A 22616-nucleotide genomic window follows, 5' to 3' on the forward strand; every position below is an offset into this window, starting at 1 on the left:
TGCATCTTGACTACAATTTATAGTAATGTAATCATATACTAGGCCTACTTAATAAATATGCCTATCAAAATAACAATTTACTTTTAATAAAATAGCCGTTATAATAGGCTCTCCAACATTTTTATTTTTAGAGAATGAATACTTATAGGCCTTACGGCGAAGCTGAAATGATGCCTGGAAAAGCAATCCCGTTCCTCATCAAGCATAATACTTTTTTACCACATATACTGTTCTAAATAAATACTAATAGTACAAAAAGTAAAAGTTCCACAAAAAAATACCTGGCGTTTGGTAGAAAATTACCGTTAAAGTTGGTAAATATGCTAACGATTTCTTACGAAATAGCGAGGCTGAAACAACTGGTGGCGCACTATAACTAGACTGTACTATTATTATCACGGTTTATAAGAAATATATAGGCAAGTTATTTATTATCAAAATAGATTTATTCTTTATTTTTTTAAATAAATTTGGTGAATACAAATTTATATTAACTCTAAAATTGAAATTTAGAGTTAATAATTATCCCCCGACATTAAAACATTTATAATTACAAATGGCTTCAACTGTTCGTATAATGGTTTCTCCCGACAGGTAGGCTATTAATAGCAGTAGAAATACAGCAGCAATATTACATAGTGACTGATATGATTTAACTGTGAAACATATAGAACACATATTCCTAGTAATAAACACCAATGCAATAGTAAATTTAAATTATTAAATAAAATACAAACATCAAATATTTGTTTTGTTTCAATGTAATTGTATTTATTCTCATGGTTAATATTTTTCTTTATATTCTCATGGTTACACAATTTCTTTTAATGGTTACACAATTTCTATTTTTCTTTATATTCTCATGGTTACAGTTTTTATTATTATATTCTCGTGGTTAAATTATTTATTTATATTCTCATGGTTACAGTTTTTATTATTATATTCTCGTGGTTACATTATTTATTTATATTCTCATGGTTACAGTTTTTATTATTATATTCTCATGGTTACATTATTTATTTATATTCTCATGGTTACAGTTTTTATTATTATATTCTCATGGTTATATTATTTATTTATATTCTCATGGTTTCCATTTTGTTTTCATTTTTTTTAAATCTTTTTTTTTATTCACATGCTCACAGTTTCTGTTTGCATAACCATGGTTAGTGTTTCATCACATTGGTTATAGTGTAGGCCTATTACATTACAGTTACTTTTTATGATGATTTTGTTGCATTCAAAACCGTATAAACAATATATTTCATATTCATCTTCCTTATAGTCTAATTCATCATCTTCAATGCCATAGTCTGGTGTGTCTTCTTTTTCTTCTTCTTCTTCTCTTGTCCTGTTTTCACACTCATCTCATTCACACTCGAACAGTTAATCTTAGAGCAAGTGACTTTGGAGTCTGCCTTCTTCCTTTCCAAGCAAGGTACAGGATGTCCTGGCATATCGATAAAATTTTCGTTCGAGTTTCTTCAGTAACATCTGAAAATGAGGTTTGTATAGTATCTTCTGCAGCACCAACACACTTTGCGATTAGAGTAAACAACTCATATGGCACAATTTCAGATATGTCAACATCATTAATGTCCGCTGCTCTTGGAGGCCATTCACTCTGCATACCTTTGTTGGATTTGATGGCATTATTTACTATCGTACCTGCAAGTACATTTTATAGCATTGGGTGAATGAAACATAGTAATAATAAATTTATATAAAGCATATACTGTATTGTGTACAGCATTTATGATCGACACCACTTACTATCATAACAGTTTTGTTTTTTGAGTGCATACAGCTTTCACCTCTTTGATCCACAGCATTTCCTTAATTATGCAATAACATTTATTGTTGTTATTTAAAAATAAACCAATATATACAAGTTATTGTATTTTAACCGTACCTGCAAAATATAGAGTCCTTAGTTTGTCTCTATTGTCACCATCAGTGGAGATTTCGTGTGTTGTAGAAGTAGTTGGAATATCTATGTCATACTTTGATGATTCATCTGTCTCTGTTGTACTTTTTCCTGATGACAAAAATGGATCAGCCACAAATCCAGGGGATACATTGCTAAAGTACACCAGAACTGATTCATTTCTAATTAAGAAAAAATAAATAAAATATTTAGTTTGACCAATCCACAAAAAAATTTTTTTTTAAATTATCCCTGGTGAAAAAATCATTTAATATAAACACACTAAGCAACTAACCTTCTTGTGGGTGAATGGAAAATTAGGTTAGGATAATCCATCCTGAGCTTCTTCTTCAACACGTCTGATCTATAAATAACACATTAATTGATTATAATTAATTGTAACACAGAAACAATGAAGAAATTATTACAGTAACTGGATCTCAAAATTATTTCATCGTTTTTAAGAAGGGATCGACAGCCTACCTTATAGTTGACAAGTAAACTTTTTCTGTTTTTTCAATTGATTTCATGAAAAGCTTTTGGAGTTTTGCGAGTCTTAGTATCTCCTGTCCATACTGTAACCGTTTATCAATTACATCTCTGCAAAATACCTTATAGCTTTGCTTATATGTTAAAAAAACACTTTCCAATTCCCTGTAAATAATAATAAATACTGTATTATTAAAATATATTTTAATATTTTATAGATTTTGGTGTTTAAAAATTCAACATTTAGACTGAAGCAAATAAAAAAAAAATTAAAAATGTAAATTAAAAAAACCAACAGAGTTTTAGAAAGTTACGTTTTACTCACTTTCCAGAATCATGTCGTTTACGTGAATTAACAACTATTTTGGTGTAGTTTTTGTAACATTGGTCATGATATCGCACTTCAATACAAGCACAGCTTTTGCCTCGAATGTCTTTTAAAATACTTTCGTCCTCTCTCATTTCTGCAGCTTTTCGCAACATTCCTGTCATAAATCAAATCAACAAAAGCAATAGTGTGTAATTCCTAAATGATATTTTGTTATGCATAACTACAGCATGGAGATATAAAATGTATAGCTCCATGATTACACTATATAGCAAAGGTTCACATGGAAGAAATGTCCTGGAACACCTCATTATGCTGTACAGTAGGAAGCTTTTCTAATTGGATTACATCAGTTGAGCCTGCAAAACTCATTATAGGATGGGGATTAGAAAGCAGATTGATTAATTAACCATATGTTTACAAATTTCAAGGATAGGAGAAACAACAATAACAACTGAATTTTTTTTCTTCAAATAATTACCTGCATCATCTGTTAAAGCCTTTCTTAATTTATCATGACCTCTTTTGCCTTGGATCGTCACTAATTTGTCTTGCAATTTACAAATGATACATTTCTTTGGCAAAATAGTGGCTTTTTGAACCATTGCTGTGGCTGAACTACTTCTCAAAAAATGCTTGGCCCTCTTAACTGGTGGCTCATCTGGGCTCTCACTGTCTCCTGCTTGGGATCTCTTTTTGGCAACTCTTGTTTCAGCCTAAACATCAATTTCAACGTATAATTAATTTATACAGCATTTTATTTTGTCTTATATAGAGCCTATATTGGTATTTAACTAAAATTAATTTTGTAGCCTACTGAATAATATATACTGTATAATATAATATGGCCTAGGCCTACGTAGTAGTACTGGTACTACAGAGTAGAAAGCCCAATCAACAACCAAGCACAGAAACTAAGGGCACAATATATAGATCTATAAGTAAGTGCAGTAGCACCCTATATACTGTATCATTTAACTATATTATTAACTCTTAGAGTATTCTGATAATAATCGAAACCAAATATTACCTTTTTTAGTCGAGATGTATCAGTATATCGCCTGTAACAGGTAGCATGAAAACCTAAGCCTGGATGCTCGCGTACGACATCGTCAAACGATTTACCTTCATCAGACATACCAAGCTCCGTCAAATGTATGGCGATTTCCTTGCCGTCTCCATCTAATTTTATCCAACTCTTTGAACAGAGCAACACTTTTTTCCATCGAATCTCAGTAATTGGACTGATAATTTCATTTGAATGCTTGTAAATTTGGAAAAAACATTTCAACTTTACTTTGTCTGAGCGAGAAGATCCTTCCTCGTCGGACGCCATTTCGTGTTTACATCGTGGTGATTTTGACGTCTGCTGCCTAAACGTCGCGTATGATTGGTTTAACTGATGTCATGTGATACAAAATGGCAACTGCGAAAATATATTCTTTTAAACTTTTAAAATCAAGATTTCTTTAAAATGTCAGGAAAATTTTCGTGGAACTTTTTAATACGTGATTAATTTATTTTTATGTATATGAATCAAGAGAGTTCACTTATTATGCTTAATGAGGAACAAGAAAAAATGTTTTCATCTTCACCGTAAGGCCTATTAGGCTTATTTTTGCAATTCCATTCTGTTTGGAATATACCTTTTGACGTTCCATAATCACAAAATAATTGTATGTCCACGCTACACTATTCAACGATAATCAATTTCAATTAAAAATTTCAATTCAACACATTTTATTTTTTAAGGCGAGAAACAATACATCTTTATGCATGGATTCGAGTCAATCTCTACCATACTTATTGCTTTACTCTTTACTGTCATTGCCTCGTCCTTCGGATGGGATGTAAAGCCGTTGGTTCTGTGTACATAGTGCACGTTAGAGAACTTGGTACACTATTCGAAAAGAGTAGGTAGGGGATCGCCCGGTGTGCTGATCTGGAGGCAGCGCTGCACTGCTGGCTACCGTGGAGGGGCTAATCCGAATTTCCTCAGTTTCCAATTAAGTTTGAGGACCAGAATAAATACATTTAACATTTTAACATTTATCTTTAACGTGTGTTTGAAAATTCATTCTATTTGGAATATCCTCTATTACGTCCATGTTTTCTCTTCGGATACTATGTCAACACATTAATCTTGTAAAAATATCTGATTCACAGATAATCGTTATTTCGATCAATTAACCTTTACATTGAACCTTTGCCAGAGGCGATCAACTTCTGATGGATCTTAGAAAGCAAATATTATTTCTAAACCAATAATGGAACGCTAAAAACGAACACGGGAGATATGTAAATTTAATAACAAAAGAATGTAGCTCAATTCTTTTCAATTTTGCAGTTGGTTATGCATACAATAACACCTAATGTTCAAGCCCGTGAATCGCCTTAATATTCGTAAAAAGAAAAGCATTTGGCACACTTATTTGGCATGCACTTTCGTTAGAATCGCCTAGTTACGAACAAAAAAACAGACTCGTGATCGCTTAATTGTTCATAATGGTTTACGCAATATTCCACCAAATTCTTCTCAACGAATTCTGATCACAGGTAATGATGTATAAAACTGAAGGGTATTTAAAAAGGTTTATAAAGGCCTGTATGCCAATATATTATTCCGGTTGTGACACAGAGCACCAATTTCCAATAGTTGAAATATTTTAGGAGACTCATGCAAACAACTAAAAAGCCTAGTCTACACTACAAACACCAGCAAACAAGTCATTGTACCTGCTGTCTAGGCTGCTGTCTAAACTCTAGCAACTTCAAACTCTTGATTGAACATGAATCACTCTTACCTGGCTTAACTTTGCAAACTAGATTTGTTTTCTGCAGTTTGCCGAAGTCTGTAAACTGGCCTACACTAGCAAAACTTTGGAAAACACCGAGTTTGCAAACGAAAGTTTGCCAGTGTACTAGGCTGAAACATTTCAGAAGACTCATGCAGCAAACTAAAACTAGTTTCCGTAGTTTTGGAAAAATGATAGTTGCAGTCATATGAAGAAATGTTTAGTCTCAAGTAACCAACTTTTGAATACCAAAGAGTTGCAGACAGACACCACAAACCTCTTAAAACGGTGGCAAAAAAAAATTTTGATAACAGTTTTCATTGTTTGATTTTCATCCCTAGATAGGATCCACTGGAGGCTGTTTGTCACATGACTACAAAACGTTTACATTGGATTCACGGACTTCACAAACCACTGGAAGATGCACGACCTATATTTATTTAATTGTATTACTATTAAGTGTTTCGTTTATTACCATACAATACAAAGAATATAACAATACATATTGTATTATGCACCTAATTGTAATAGATGCAAATTGACTGAAAATTGATGTTGGTTGAACAAACTGCAGAAATAAAATTCTAAGTGTGTGTTTTCAGAAATCCTCTCTAATACTTTGAAATTAAAAAGTAAGGATGTTCATAAATCAATGTCTATATGTCTGATCTCCATATCTGTTAACATTTAATTTCATTATAAGTGGATGCGGAAAAATGTCAATGACATTTCATTTAATTTCAAAAATATATCTATCTGGTTTTTTTGTTTGATTACATAATACTGTATTAATCATTTTCGTACGTGTCAGTATGTCAGTAATTGTACAAAACTCTGTTAGTAGCCCTACGGTGACCTATGGTCACACAGTCACACACACAGTGTTAGATTGTCACTCACTGTGTTGACGGTAGTAGTTTAGCATATCGTAAGCTATTGGAAATTAAAAATAAACCAAAACTAACAGAAGCACGTAGATTACAATTTAAAACCCATCGATCAAGTCCATCCCTACAGTTAAGCCTATCAGTTGAGTCCGCTTTAGAATCCGTTTCATTCATCAAATGTCCTATCACGAGAAGCAGGCCTATCGAAAGCATAGAATTTTCACATTGACAACCATAGATATTTTTACATGCTTTAATTTATCGGAAGTCAATACAGTCAACATTCGGATCAGCCTAAATCCGTTCTATCTGCTTTTTTTAACAGTAAGGGAGTGTAAACCGTATGTCAGAAAAGTATAATTAATTCATTGAGAAGGTTTACTCTACAGAAACTGTACTCATTAAGGACATTTCAGGGTGTTTTATGTCGTATAAATTCAAAATGATCCATGTCTGCAAACCTAAACGGTAATTGAGGCAAATAATGAGGCAATTTGGTTAAGAAATAATTATTTTGTTGTTGTCTGATTTAAACTTGTTAAACAGGGTTCAAGTCTCTCACACAATTTGTTTATTTAAATGTGTTAAGCTTATTTATAGTATAGAGCTAACGTTTATGATGGGATTGACGAGAGTGAGGAGATACTCCAGACGGCAAAGATACATATTATAATGACAAGATACTGAAATAAAGGGAATAAAGAGAATAACAAAACAAATGTCAAGAGATTCTTTTACTTTTACTGTAAAAAAAGTGTTTAGATATTAAACACGTATTTTGTAAACACTTTTCCACACATTTACCCTTAAACATGTTTAGATACGAACATGTTTAGGTTCTAAATACATTCTAAACATGTAGTCTGTATCCAACTCAACACATCAGTGACGTGTTGATTGTTAAACATGAGGTTTTTTAAACGTGTTTAATTCGCCATATGTGGAGCTCATGCGGGGAGCTTTTTTCCGCCACAGTAAAATCGTATGCACCTAAACATGTTAACTGAACATAATAGTGTCATGATGACTGCTAAATGAGTGGATAAAAACATGTAGCTATAAACACGTTTAGATTTTAAACTAAGACATGTAACTACGTGTTTATAAGCTTGTGTTGAAAAAAAAACACTATTTTTACAGCGTGGTGTTCCTATTCTTAGTAAACCTTACTATACTTCATAGTCTGTTATATTCTGGTATCTTGTGTAAATCGAAAAATAAAAAATGAAAAGACAGTCAAACGTATTTTTCAATTAACATAAGTAGTAATCTACACCCCCATGTATAAATCGTATCAATCTTGCAGTGTAAAGTTACAAACTATTATGCAGACTAAATTCTATATTATATTTTATAAATCAACCAACAAAATGCACTCTATGTTGCCAAAAGACCAACATGTACCAATACAGATATTCCAATATGTAATTTAATAGGAAAAAAAGTTCAACATTTACAACCTTACCAAATTGTTTTATTTAATAAAGGTTTTGAAAGAAACAAAAAGTACATTGGCCAGTAAAGAAGGGGAAGTATTTGAGTCTATAAGTTATCTGGAATTAGTTTAAGGGGCATCACTATTAAAGATCCTACTGTATAATGACAATGTAAACCTTTTGTGCCGAAAGCGTTCAGATTCAGTGAACCATATAAATGAGAATTAAATTTGCGTCTGCATTGAATTGAACATTACTTTTGTATACAAATGTTATACTGCTACTGTGATTAGGCCTATGTGGTAATGTTGTTATATTCCCCTATATTATTCTTTACCTTTAACTATATCATAAAATAATGATTCACATTCAACGTGATTAGCTTCTAGTACACGTGTATTTATTAAGTCCAGCGATGATATAAGAAAGGCAAATTCACATGAGAATTGAGTCGTATCGTATGTTTTATAGTGTAATTATATCACTTTGGTATACATTGTTCGAATTCAATCCTATCAGAGGATTTCGATAGAAAACCTTTTACCAACTATTTGAGAAGACACATGAATAATGATTAAATGATTTCTTTTCATAAATAAATATCGGTCTATAAAAAAAACCACGACGAAAAAATGAATCAATCAAGGCTTTAAATTGGATTAGCAATATTGAACACATCTTGTTGTAGGCGCTACGTCAATCGAGACCATTGGTGATTAAAATGAAAGGAACATACAGTAGCGTTTTATTGTGAGTAAAAAACAAACAACAATTTGATATCCTACAGTGAATTTTCCACTTTTAATGAATATTTAATCGAGAAGCGATGCGAGTAAGACGTGTCGAATAATCGCTCCTGGAAATCAAACATTTCACGTGTCACACCAGCTGAATGCATTGTTACACATAGTCGCAACCTACGTTTACTATTGTTCATTTACCTCAAGGAATTTTGTTTACTCGATTTCAGTGTTTTATTTGCCCGCAACATGGGCGGTGGTAAGCCAAAGGGAGGACAGAGGGACGATTCGCCTGCAGCCAGGCCACGTCGTAACAAAAAAGAGGCTGAAGGAAAAGGCATCCCTTGCCTTGAAGATAAGTTAGATAAGTCCAATTGCGACATAGACTCTAAGGAAATCGCTGGCATTATCCAATCTGAATTGAAACTCTTATTTGATGGCAAATCGGACATATTGGATAACTTAGCGAAACAAATAACATCGATGATCAAGGACCAACTGGCTGAGCATATTATGCAAATTGTTAGTAAAGCCACTATGGATGCTCTTAGATTTGAACTTGACGAGTCGAATGATCGCATGAAGAAAATGGAACAGGAAATCGAGGACATTAGGGAATCACTGGATGAAAGTGAACAATATTCCAGGAGGAACTGTTTGGTGATACACGGACTGGAAGAGAAAGTAGGTGAGAATACCGATAATATTGTTACACAATTATTTAGTTCTAAGATGAACCTTACGGTGAATCATAATGACATTGATAGGAGTCACAGACTAGGCCCCAAGAAACCAAGTAACGGCAAGCCCCGGGGAGTTATTGTGAAGTTCGCTCAATACAATAAAAGAAATGAAGTTTATAAAGCAAAAAGAAAACTGAAAGGTACCGATACCTTTATACACGAGAACCTAACAATGAAAAGGATGAAATTGTTAAGAACCATCAAAACCCAGCATAATTCCGCCTTGACCGCAGTCTGGACCCAAGATGGACGCATACATGTACTAACTAAGAATAATAAGAAGATTGTCGTAACAAAATTTTCCGATCTCAACAAACTGCATTCCACCTAATTCACCGTGTGGTAGTACATTAAATGTGAAATTGTGAGATTTCTTGTTTTTGCCCTGAAACCAGAATTTTAACTATTGTATACATTATAGACTGCATTAACTGTTTGGTGTGTGTGCTTTATTGTGATTCTTTTTATTGTAAATTGTGTTTTTTTTTTTTATTGTATTGCTAACCTGCCGGTTTTTAGTCATTTATTTGAACGCCATTTTGCTTAACAGCTTTGGTGAATTGATTGTATTTTGTTCTTTTCCAATACTACTTTATGAGCACGACTCTATATGAAAATAAATCGAGTCCTACACATTCCTTAGATTGCTTTGAAAGTGACGAGGCTGGTTTATGCAAATATTTCACTCCAACACAACTAAATGAGCTACAGGCGCAAATTGATAACGATGGTATCTTTACAACGTTACACATGAATGCACGTAGTCTTCCAAAACACTTCGACGAAATTAGCATTATGTTAGATACCATAGGTCGTGCGTTTGATGTACTTGGTTTCTCGGAAACCTGGATAAATAAGAACACGCCAATTGACTTATTAAATATCAATGGATACAATATGTACACTTGTAATAGAGAAGGTAGAGTCGGTGGTGGAGTTTGTCTATATTTAAAAGAACAAATCAACACCGTAACACGTGATGATTTTGTATTTAATGATAACTCCATTGATTCACTTTTTCTAGAAATAATAAACACAAACGGCAAAAATACTATTGTAGGTATGTTGTATCGACCACCAAATTCAAACGTCAACTCATTTAACTCTGATCTGGAAGAAATCTTACATAAACTTAATCGCGAAAACAAAAACTGCTATATCTTAGGAGATTTTAATCAAGACTTATTAAAATATGACATTCAAAAAACAACACAGGAATTCACAAACATTATTTACTCAACATCTTTTAGTCCATTAATCAACTTACCCACCAGAATTACATCGTCTTCTGCTACAATTTTAGATAATATTATTACAAATGATGATAACATTTCGCATTGTGGAGTAATAGTCACTGACATTACCGATCATCTACCCATTTTCATGACAACACACTTGTCATTAAATACTAACACACAAGCTCCAATTACAAAACAAAAAATAATTAATGATACAACATTAAATAACTTGCTTATTGCTATTTCTAATGAGGATTGGGGTGAACTATATTTATGCACAGATACCAATACATCATATAACCTATTTATTAAAAAACTATCCAATCTCATAGATAATAACATACCTACAAAAAGTAATAAGCCAAATGGTAATACAAAGAAAAAACCATGGATCACAACAGGAATTTTGATTTCAATAAAAAAGAAAAATAAACTTTATAAAAAATACCTTAAAAACCCAACACAATTATTAAAAAATATATATAAAAAGTACAAAAATAAATTAACTCATTTAATTAGAATTCGGAAAAAACAATATTATTCCAAAAAACTGGATGCAGCTCGACACGATTCAAAGCAAACATGGAAAGTTTTAAATGAAGTTCTAAATAGAAAAAAATCGAGTGTTAAGCCAAATGAGGTAATTAACCATAGTAATAAAACTTTGGTATGTGATCCAAAAGGTATGTCTGACGCTTTTAATGACTTCTTCTCCAACATTGGAAATGAATTAGCAAACAAAATACCAAATGTAAACAATTCTGACTTTAAACAATATATGAAAGAGAGTCAATCCCAATCCATATTTTTCAATCCTACGAATGAAGAAGAGGTCATTGAAATAGTTAGTCAAATCAAAAATTCAAATTCAGAAGGTGTTGATAACTTAAGTAATCGCATTCTAAAACATATTATTGCTGCTGTGGCATCTCCTCTTGTACATATCTTTAACCTCTCTCTTGAGACAGGCATGGTCCCTGATAGTATGAAAGTAGCTAGAGTAGTTCCAATTTTTAAATCTGGCAATAAAAGTGACGTCAGTAATTATAGGCCGATCTCTATTCTGCCTACCGCTTCAAAAATTCTTGAAAAAATTGTTCAAATTAGAGTAAATAATTATATCACAAAGTTTAACATCCTTAATAATGCACAATATGGTTTCAGAAAAAACAGTTCTACTTTTATGGCCGTTATAGATCTGGTTGAACGAATAACCGATGCGCTTGATAAGAAAAAAAATACCATCGGAATATTTATTGATTTGTCAAAAGCGTTTGACACCATCAACCATGATATACTTCTTAAAAAATTGGAACACTATGGCATAAGAGGCACGGCCCTTAAATGGTTTAGAAACTATATTAATGGAAGGAAACAATTTACGTCTATTGATAACACAAGTTCGTGTTTGATGGATATAAATTGCGGTGTACCACAGGGTTCAATTCTGGGGCCTCTACTTTTTATTTTGTACATTAACGATGTATTTAATTGCTCAAACTCGTTATCTTTTGTTTTATTTGCTGACGACACAAACATATCTGCATCTCACGAAAACTTGGATACGCTCATAGAACTAGTTAATGGTGAACTAAAAAATGTTTCGGATTGGTTCATGTGCAATAAACTATCAATCAACGTTAAAAAAACTAATTACATAATTTTCCGCAATCAGCGAAATCCAAGTAATTTAGAGAATGTAAATATTTATGTCAACAATAAAAGAATAGATAGAGTTAAATCGACTAAATTCCTTGGAGTACATATTGATGAATTTCTCACATATAAGAACCACATCAATGTTACAGCTAGGAAAATATCTCGATATGTAGGCATACTATATAAAGTAAGACATTTTTTACCAACCTATGCTCTCTGGACAATATACAAATCACTCATTGAACCAGTATTAAATTATTGCAACATAATATGGTGTAGCACATTTCCAAGTTATTTAGATGAGTTATTTAAACTCCAGAAAAGGGCATTACGAGCTATAACATGGTCAAAGTTTAATGATTCAATGACTGAATGTTTCTATAAATTTAAACTTCTTAAAATTGCGGATATCAATAAGTACCAAATTGGGCTTTTCATGTATAATGTTACTACTAATCAGGACGTGCGTTTTTCATCGCTCTTTATTAAAAATGGTTCTTACCATAATTATAATACAAGATCTAAAGACAAAATGAGACTCAGAAAACGTAATCGTACTTCTACTAGTTTTACTGTGTCATGTGTGGGACCCAAATTGTGGAATGACTTGAATTACGAACTACAAAGTACCAACTCAATATGTATATTTAAATCATTGTTTAAAGAACATTTATTATCATATTACAAATAATTTTAAAAATAATACTTGTTGCAGGATTTAGCTTTTTTTATTATTTATGTTTTAGTTTTTTAGGCTAGTTTTTAGGGACTTAGGGGGACACAACTAATCAAGCTCTTTTGAGTTTTTATGTGTTTCCTTTTCATCTTTTTTATGTTCTCATATTTTGTTGTTGTATATTTTCATGATTGAGGATGAATAAAGAATATTTGAATTTGAATCCTGTTTTTAGTCGCGTGCAAACGCGACTCTACAGCTTACTATGTCGATCGGTCGGTTGGCCGGAAACACTAACTTAAATTTGCGCACGCGACCGCAGCCATGCATATGGCCTTGTTTCTTTTTATATTTTGAATTTTATATAACGATTTTTCTTTCATATCATAGAAATGTAAAACTGCCTGTAAGCAATGTATGAAAATCTTTTAGAAACAAAGATGTATCACAGTTGCAAGATGTGTAAAACATGGATGTTGTGGACGTTTCTATGTGAGTAATCAAATCTTAAGCTAGCTCTGTCAAAACAAATATGGTAGTGATATGCCCAAATATGGTAGTGACATGATATCATCGTCTCCATATATTAACACATCACATTTTTTGTCACACAAAGTTTGATAGTGTAGACAGAGCTTTAAGTCTGCTTTCCATTAGTTGAATATTCGCACGAACTCAGTGTTTTCGCAGAGAAAAAACACTATCTACTATATTAAAAATTCAGAATTCGTCACATAGAAAGGTATTCAGAAGATAGAAATATATGAATACGCATGCGCATTTAAGTGTGAATTCCACTATTTTACATATAGTGGAAAATTGACTTTATTTTTAATTTGTTCCAGAATTTGCTTTAGGGGAATAGTGACTATACAGACCTGTATATTATCTGATTTTTCCATTGATACTTCGATTTGTTTTAGGGCAGGCACCTTTCTCATTTTTGCCTATCTGCAATGCTATTGCAAAATAGAAACTAGTTTTACACTTGTTTTGGCTAGAAATAATGCTAAATTAAGTATCGGAAAGATTCAACCACCACAATTATCATCAATTCAAACTTTTATCTCAAATTCGAATATTCTTCTTCGCAATCTAAAAGTTAATTTCCACCCAATTATCGGTACTGTATCTAGATTTCTCCAGTATTATAGGGAAATTCCGTAATACAGACACCACATGTGATAAATACTGAATATTCCTATGATACTAGGCAAATATTGTCTTATGTATCATCATTGGAAAACTAATTAATAGATGAAAACTAATGTAATTATCATATTATCATTATATATCTATGCTAACATTATGATTATTTTTTTTTGTACAGTTGCATTATCTTGTAAGCTTTCGACTGCCAGTAATAAGATCAATCCAGACTCTAATTCATTTACATTATCACCTGTTATTGGCAAATTATATAGCACAACAGCAAAGCTACAATTAAACGGATTAAAATTAGCTGCTGCTGCTGATGATGATATTTCTGTGAATAATACCTTATTACTAGATGCTTTACCGATGCCAATAAGCGGATGCAAAGGTATCGTATCAGTTATTACAATTGCTAGGATTTTCTCAGTTTCTATATTAGGCTACAACGAAAATCATTTGTTCTCACTTCACTGGCCAGGTGCAGCCAAACCATATCTATTATTAATATATTGCAAGAATTATTGATCTACAGTTTCCCCCCAATGTTGAATAATTTTTGTTTTGCAATTTCTTTTATCAACGAGAGAATAGTTCAAATTAGGCTACTCAGTAAAATCATATTAATTTTTGTGCGAACAAAAAAATGCTTTGTTTGTTTACCGTCATTAGCTTGAACAACCAAATACTGAACAAATTCTGATTTTATAGCAGAATGTTTTTTTTCTGTATTTTACCATAGAGATAATCCTGTTAAAAAAAATTCATTTAGCTAAATATCTGAAATTCATGCCTATAACTGTTCTTTAAATGATCACATTATATTTTAAATGTGTAACTTTAATTTGAACTAAATACACTTTACAGTTATCATGCATATTTAACTTGAAATTCTTTACTAAAAAACAACAAAAAATGAAAGTAGATGTATCACTACAAAGTCCAGCCTATATTGTCTATTTAGATTGTCTATTTGCTAAAATTGTCTACTCACGACAAATGGTTTCAAAACGATTTAACGTATAAGCCAATGTATTCAAGCAATCAGTTACAATCAATGCGGTGATTAAGTACAGTTGGCAAAGATGCGACCAAATTAATTGATGTAAAGTGCACTTTCCTGCTTTGTCGGATTTCGCCATCTTACAATCATAACTGTACTGAGTAAATTAAATGAGTTTGGAAATAATGTGTTGTTCTTTCACGGCCTATTGATCGAATACCATGATCTCACAGTAAAATTGAGCATACATTTTTGTTTAAAGAATTCTCAGTAACACAAAATCTTTCTTTTTTAAGATCCTTGGAAAAAAGCTTCTCTTAGTCTTTCAAATACATCAACTTTAACTGATATGGATGTTTCAGAGGCGCCACATTTCTCTCACTTACAATCTAGCGGCACCGTACAAGACCTGCACTTTTGTACATGGAAAACGGACGAGTATCGAAAACGGTTTGCCTGGAGCCACGAAAACTATTGCTTTATTGTTTTTATAAGTATTGATGTTGATGTAGATAAAATTTGTCCGGATAATTTTTACAAAGGTAATTATTTAGAATATCGTATTAACTATTTGCTCAATTAAGTGTCTTTTCTGAAACGAATAGTGACCCACAGTTGGCAGCAAATAAACGCGTTGAATCTCTGAGTGTCACTACTTGTTTGACTGAGTCTGAGTATTTTTTTTTCACCCAAAACCCAAAAAATCATAAAAATATATATTAACTTAAGTAAAAAAGTACGAAATAAAAAATTACTACGTGTCACTGTCAACAAATACCTTCTATACCCATAAACTGAAAAAGAAGTACAGGACAACACGTGTACAGGAAACAGGACAAAAACCTGTTATGAAGACTCTCTTTATATCTATACTCTATACAGGGAGTTGTTAATTACAACTCCCTGCTCTATATATATTTCTCAATGATTCTTTACTCCATGATTTCAGAAAAGCTTACACATAAGCACTGCAACACATGTCAACTTTAACTTAATGTGAATTCAATAATAGGTAAACAAGCCATTAAATATTGAAACAGCAAACGTTTCTATTTTCAGACACATTATTTAATGAATATCACACTTTTGAATTGTCATCATGGTCAACGCGTATCGTTATGGACAGATGTTGTAGAGAGGTGAATTCTACTTCGAAGCCACCAAGCCTCACACCGCCCTTCTACCTGCTGTCTAATAGAGATGAGTCATGCCCAACGATAGAGGGCAGTGATATATCAATTGAAATAATGAGATTTCAGGAAAGTTATAAGGTGAAAAGTATAAAGCTATGTTACTATGAAAAAGGCAAGTTTACAAAAAGAAGTTTGTTTGTTACAAACACATTCTCTCCCTTCATCAAGCAACTTACTTACTTCATGATCCGATCCAGCCGTCAAATATTCAACCACCTTCTAAACATATTCTTCCATCAAATCAATATAATTATTATGTTCACTATTTATTATACAAAAGCCTTTATTAACTATTTCAAGTGAAATCAATATAACTTTTATAGAGCCTAACGTTTTTTCCAGATTCTTCATGGACATTTGAACAAAAGCTGGAACTGGGAGTCTATATAATCGTACTGGGGACACCCACTACAACTTTACTAATAGTATGTCTGTGTCAAATCAGGACACGCACAAACAAGAGGAAATTTGCATACAGTCAAAGGTAAGCACAAGAACGGAGAAAATGGATCAAACATAATATGGTAGGTCTACTAGTAGGCCTAAGAAATCAATGCAATGGATCCAGAAATTGGGTGTATAATAACCCGACATATTTATAAAGAATAACAGACTAATATTAATATATATAACATTTAAAATTCAGAATTAAATAAAACTTGTGTAAAGTATAGTACCCCTTATAAACCAACTTTAACTATATATTTTTTTCAGAGGATTTTCGTCAAACAATACACAGGCATCCATTATGTTTAGACAGTCGACACATTCTCCACAAATGAAACATCAACCCTCGTCTAGCTCATTAAATGAGCGTAAGGTAGGAGTATTTTGGTTTATGTTTTTCACTCAAATAATATAATACTGATTTTGAGTAGGCAGAGGTTGTTAAAAAAGTATTTACAAGTATAACAAATCCGACTAGCACTATCAATTAATACTAGTTTAGTGTTCTCTGTCCAGACGTCGTAGCCTAACCGTTTCACTGAAATATAATTATGTTTTTTATAGGGTTGTAAAGCTTCGACCAAATTTTGAATCCGGTGTTGGTATTTTGATATGACTGATGAAATGTTCACCTCACTTTTTAATGGCTATAATGCACGCTCAGCATTTTGAAAATGAATTTCTTTTCTCTTTTTGCAAAAGCAAAATTCTCAGGCCGGCCTTTCTTCCATGGTAGAGAAAATTCGATGGTCGTCGATCTATTGATCATTCTCTCGCGATTTTACGCAGAAAGAAAGTCTGGCTTCCGCCCCAAAAAAGTCTAGTCCAAGGCCCATGTTATTGAAATAATTCACAGTCTCCGCTTTATTCAATAGAGCAGTCAATCTTTCCTCTCATACAATATTCTTGAAAGTCAAAAGGCAGAACAAAGAATATTAAATTTATCCTTTTTTTTAAAATTTAATTGTTTTGTTTTAAATCCGGTCATTGAAATGGGCACCGTGCAATATTTTACGAGGTGTTCGGCCCACTGATGACAGTAATTTATTTTGATTAAGGTTTATATAAAAAAATACTGCATTTACATATTTGTATAGCGTTTTAATGATATGAATGAAAAGGATAAATAAAAATAATAATTAAGGTAATTTTGTTTAAGCTATTTTATAAAATATAGAGCTAGATGACAAATACGACGACATATTTCGATATTGATTGGCCTGTACAAAGTAAATACATATACTGTACAAAGAGTACAGTATATGTATCTTTATCATATAATTATCTTGAATTAATAAGATTATATATATATATTTAATACCATTTTAATAATTTATTCTTATTCGGATTTCGTTTTATATTAGTTTATGTTGGTCTCAATATCGTTGAAGACGATTTTATGTTTTTTCGTTTCTTTGTTTATATTATGACGATATACTTTTGACTGTAAGATGTACAGCCGTACACCTGGACGATACCTTGCATACAGGGGACCAAAACAGCACATATTCCCATTTAATAGTCTGTGCTCAACGTTTGTATTTTCAGTATATCAGTTCGCTACAGGCGCGGCCCTAATAAGCTATTGAACTTGACTGTGTTTGATCAACCTATAATTCCACTATTCTGATATTTCGTATCGTTGCTATGTATCTTAAATTGCAAAGTAACAGTTGTGACGTATAATTAATTGTAAAGTAAAAAATATATTTAAAATTTGCTAATTCATTACTAAAAGGATGTTATGTAAATGAATATTTGGTGTTTTAAATCATTAATTTATAGAATACTTGGTTTTCTCTGGTTATCCTCAAAAAGAAGAATGTAAAGTTGGTTCTCAGTTGACAATAAAGAGTTCGAATAATCCATCGCTTGTGATTGGTTAAATCACTTTGGTTGCGTCAGAGTGGGAACCAAGCTTTTAAACGTTTAGATTGTTGTCTCATTTATTTTTTAAAAGTAACCTTTTATATCCTAGCCTAGCCTAGCCCAGCCCAGCCCAGCCCAGCCCAGCCCAGCCCAGCCGGGCCGGGTCGGGTCGGGTCGGGTCAGGTCGGGTCGGGTCGGGTAGGGTAGTAGAAAACATTAGTTGCAAACCTTTAAGCTCTTTAATCTGTATATTATTTTAATGTAAGCTTTTGTAAATGTTGATAGAATAGAAGTTTGCATATTAAAAATACTATATTTAAAAAAAAGAACATGCATATTTTGACTGTCTTTTAGTTGAATTCCAAAATAATAATAACTGTATATCATTAGGCAAAACCAATGAGTAGTAGTACACAAAATCCATTTCAGTCGCAAAGTAGGTATACTTATTCACCTTTGTTGAGCATGTTCTTGCACACATACCCTAGTGACCAGTAAGAGTTGAGCTGATGTTAGGTAGTTTAAAGTAATTGTAAATCATCAGTCGGTAGACTGTTGGTTACCTCCAATTATTGTAGTTCTTTATTTTATGAATCAATGATTCTATCATTGTCCGTTCCATCATAAATAAGTCTTATTGCCATTCGAATAAAATGACCCCGATTCTAGCTAATCAAGATCCAATATGCACCATTAAAACCTCCTCCAAGAAAGACTCCTCCAAGACAGACTCTAGACTACTTGCAAAGTGCATTAATGATTGGATTATAATAGCACACGGTCACTGATACAACGACAAAAGTCTTCTTCACTGACGATATTGAACCTAATTTTCTGGAATTAGATTAACGATGACTGTCTTTTTCCATGCAAAGAAAAAGTATCCCAAAGTTGAGCCAGCAAGCACCGATAAACATAGGTAACCATTTAAAGTCATTATTACAAGCATAAGAAAGTAGCGGGTTATTACAACCATAATATGGATAAACGTCTGGCAAATATGCGCTGGTGTACAAAAACCAATTCTATATAAAAAAAAGTAATTAATTTTAGTTTAGAAAAAGCATTTTCTGACTGTTCTAAAGGAAAATTACCACCTATCTGATTAATTTACTATTGGTAATCCTTGGCAACATGTCATAAAGACATAAAATAAAATAAATAAATAAATACACTATGGAGGAGCTAGGTTCGTTTACAGTATGGCGACGTCACTATAAATATACAAAATGTTAAAACAAACGTACTCCTCCACTCCGTGCCCTTCTGTCAACATCCTGGTTCTTTCGGATGGCATTGGTTTACTTCTAACCATCTCATTATGTCTTCGTTGAATATTACCATGTAGTGCTAATTCACGACAGACTAAGATCATCTCATACATGAACGCCACAACGAAAACAAACAAACATGTAAAGACAAATTCTGAAAGGGACATAAATCAATATTATAAGATGGTACTTGGTTGCATTTGCATAATTCGTACAAATCTTCATCTCAAAGAAAGATAGATTCTTTTTATTTTGTATATAAATACATTGTATAATCCTGGTTCTAAAATGAAAACAAATAAATGAAAATTAAAAACTAACAAAGGGATGGTTCTTTTTGTGTAAAATATTTTAAAAACAAGATAGATGATAATGATGATCATTGTCAAGTGTATAGAAAAATATAAGAAAAATAATGAAAAAGGAGGTAATAATACGGAATTCAAAAATGTAAAATTGTTACTGATGAATTGTAACGACATTTGGAATTAACAAAAATGTGTTAAATAATATGATTTTATGTAATGACATGAGATAATATGAATGTGAATAAAAGTGGTGTTTGCGCCAGAAAAGAGAGAAAAAAAAAGAAAGATAGACTAGATACGGCTAGGCCTATATAAAATAATAAAATATATAACCTGTTTCCACTGGATAGTGGGAATGAACTTATATGAGTGTATCTTTAAGTTGTAAAGAAAATCACAACAGTAGAACTCATGAATGTTAACAAACACATGACAAACAAATAACAGATTTACAGTAGACGTGAGCTCCTTACCAATGTGGGCGAGATTATTAGTCTCTTTTTAAAATAGTTCCATTATCATTTTCTCCCCTCCTAAAGCTCTGTCTACACTATCAAATTTTATGTGACAAAAAATGTGATGTGCCTATATGGACAAGATGATGTCATATCACTACCATTTTAAAGCATATCACTACCATATTTAGGCACATCACACTTTTTTTTAAACCTTACCACTAAAATGTTTTATTTCCCATCGCCTGAACAGAAAATAATCGCTTGTTTCGTCGAAGTGAAAATACATGTCATGCATGATGGAGGTGCAGTTAATTTCCTTCTGAAAATATAAGGAGAAAAATGTAAAAAAAATAACATTAAAAAAATAACTAATAGCCGATGTCTTTGGCCAAAAATGTTCTTATAACTCATGGAAAGAGTCGATGGTAAATCCAATGTCCTATTCAGCTCATTGCCTCACCTTTTACTAAGTAAAATGTTGACAATTACTAAATGTATGACAATAAACAGGAAGCAGTATCCGTTGACAGCGTTACTTACATAAGCAAGCTATGTTATTTTAATAATTAAAAGTAAAATAACAGCAATACGCCTATAATAAATGAATCAAACTATGCATACCTATAAACATATACAGTATTTACAGAAAGTTTATGCAGATATCGTCGAAGGCCGTTGAACACTTAATAGTAAAACCACCATATGGGCTTACGTTAATAATTGAACTGTAGCAGTTCAATACACACAAGCAGAACCTACCAACATATTTTCTTTTATAGTTCAAGTAACAATTTACTTACTTAAAACATAAACATTCTAATTTAAACTTTGATTGGTGTGGAATATGGATATTGTTGTAGGGAATAAGTTACACGTCAGAACAAGATTCAGTTCTCAATGAACAAACATTTAACATATCTGTTTCGTATATTATTACGCATAACTATTCGATTAGGAATATGTAAAATCAGATCTCGATCTTCACTACCCTTAGCAGTGAATTGGGCTAGGCCTACTATCTTTTAATTAGTCCTATTGTGACAACCATGTTCAATGGAGACACTATATGTATACACTTTCCACAAACAAACGATGGCATGTGAATAGTTATAGTTATAGGGGTTCTACAACAGTTTAGAATGTATGCAAAATATTATGATTTACTTACGCAAGATTACATATGGTGAACTAATGTACAGCTGTTGAAATTTAAACATGACAATGTGCGCTAACGTAGACCTACTGATAGCGTTATTTATTTTCCTTATCGATAGTAGTAATTTCAAGTCTACTTTTACCTGTGTTAAGCCTAATTGTCTACAATTCCATAGTTCTTCCACGCTTCTCTGATTATCTTTTGATCGTTGACTATTGAAACTCATTCAAGTGAATCCTTATGACAAACTTGTAGGCTAACAGCATAAAGGTATTAATAAAATATATGGCCTTCATCACCGTACTGTAGAGTTTAAAAGTCTACACAAATTATTCCCTTATATTTTGGTCAGTAAGTTTAAATTACCGTACTTGAATATGTTCGGTTCGTTTTTACTCAGTGAAGCTACACACTAGGACGTCCTAGTATAAATGGGCATTAATAACTTAGGATTAAAACACTGGAAAAAGTCTAAAAAAACAGTTAGGGAAGTGGAATGTTAGAAGCTGTCAACAGATATCCTTAATAATGCCTTCTGCCTTGTTGACTCGTATTGAAAAGAATTTTTTTTTAAATAAAAATGTGTATAAATCTTCTGACAGGGAATACATTTGGCCCTGTTGACATTTTAGTTTTTGCTTCGTATTGAAATAGCGGCCATTTTTATAAAATGTGCATAAATTCGGTATATACACGATCTTGTTTCAACTACTCCTATACAGTAGACCGAAATATGAGGTATTGTTTTATGGTGAGCCAAACTTGGACCTATGTACAGAGATTTTTTAAACAAGAAACGTGGCTAAATATTACGGAAGCCCGTTCGGGCCACAAGATAACT

The 22616-nt window shown here is 32.3% G+C and overlaps 3 protein-coding genes across 4 annotated transcripts in view; 1 reads left to right on the top strand and 2 right to left on the bottom strand.

Moving 5' to 3' along the window:
* LOC140048115 (uncharacterized) overlaps positions 1 to 18727 on the top strand; it is a 35450-nt gene extending 16723 nt beyond the window's left edge. For both annotated transcript variants that reach the window (XM_072093140.1, XM_072093139.1), the window contains exons 2-8: positions 13309 to 13410; positions 14249 to 14461; positions 15370 to 15615; positions 16133 to 16378; positions 16609 to 16750; positions 16981 to 17086; positions 17278 to 18727. In XM_072093140.1, coding sequence (XP_071949241.1) covers positions 13332 to 13410; positions 14249 to 14461; positions 15370 to 15615; positions 16133 to 16378; positions 16609 to 16750; positions 16981 to 17086; positions 17278 to 17304 — 1059 coding nt within the window. In that variant the 5' untranslated portion in view covers positions 13309 to 13331 and the 3' untranslated portion in view covers positions 17305 to 18727. The remainder of the gene's footprint in view (positions 1 to 13308; positions 13411 to 14248; positions 14462 to 15369; positions 15616 to 16132; positions 16379 to 16608; positions 16751 to 16980; positions 17087 to 17277) is intronic.
* On the bottom strand, positions 677 to 4356 carry LOC140048114 (uncharacterized). Its single transcript, XM_072093138.1, has 7 exons — positions 3775 to 4356; positions 3226 to 3460; positions 2742 to 2901; positions 2411 to 2581; positions 2223 to 2291; positions 1913 to 2109; positions 677 to 1668 (listed from the first exon to the last, which is right to left on the bottom strand). The coding sequence occupies exons 1-7, from the start codon at positions 4078 to 4080 to the stop codon at positions 1373 to 1375; spliced, it is 1434 nt and encodes a 477-aa protein (XP_071949239.1). The 5' UTR covers positions 4081 to 4356; the 3' UTR covers positions 677 to 1372.
* Positions 18728 to 19001: 274 nt separating the features above from the next.
* On the bottom strand, positions 19002 to 22023 carry LOC140048116 (high affinity copper uptake protein 1-like). The gene is made up of 4 exons (XM_072093141.1): positions 21918 to 22023; positions 20836 to 20938; positions 19830 to 20007; positions 19002 to 19607 (listed from the first exon to the last, which is right to left on the bottom strand). The coding sequence occupies exons 1-4, from the start codon at positions 21999 to 22001 to the stop codon at positions 19409 to 19411; spliced, it is 564 nt and encodes a 187-aa protein (XP_071949242.1). The 5' UTR covers positions 22002 to 22023; the 3' UTR covers positions 19002 to 19408.
* Between the last annotated feature and the right edge of the window lie 593 nt (positions 22024 to 22616).

This window comes from Antedon mediterranea, chromosome 4, assembly GCF_964355755.1.
Source record: "Antedon mediterranea chromosome 4, ecAntMedi1.1, whole genome shotgun sequence".
In the NCBI taxonomy this organism is placed as follows: Eukaryota; Metazoa; Echinodermata; class Crinoidea; order Comatulida; family Antedonidae; genus Antedon; species Antedon mediterranea.

Bases quoted from the DNA above. Each gene is read 5' to 3' on its own strand.
- LOC140048114 (XM_072093138.1), bottom strand. From the start codon at position 4,080: ATGGCGTCCGACGAGGAAGGATCTTCTCGCTCAGACAAAGTAAAGTTG. The intron at 2,902-3,225 runs GTAATTATTTGA...GATTTATGACAG, and splicing joins GGCTTTAACAGATGATGCAG to GAATGTTGCGAAAAGCTGCA. The intron at 1,669-1,912 runs GTACGGTTAAAA...ATGTACTTGCAG, and splicing joins AAGGACTCTATATTTTGCAG to GTACGATAGTAAATAATGCC.
- LOC140048116 (XM_072093141.1), bottom strand. From the start codon at position 22,001: ATGAGTTTCAATAGTCAACGATCAAAAGATAATCAGAGAAGCGTGGAA. The intron at 20,008-20,835 runs GTAAGGTTTAAA...TGTCCCTTTCAG, and splicing joins GGAAATAAAACATTTTAGTG to AATTTGTCTTTACATGTTTG. The intron at 19,608-19,829 runs GTACGTTTGTTT...TTTTTTATATAG, and splicing joins GAAGGGCACGGAGTGGAGGA to AATTGGTTTTTGTACACCAG.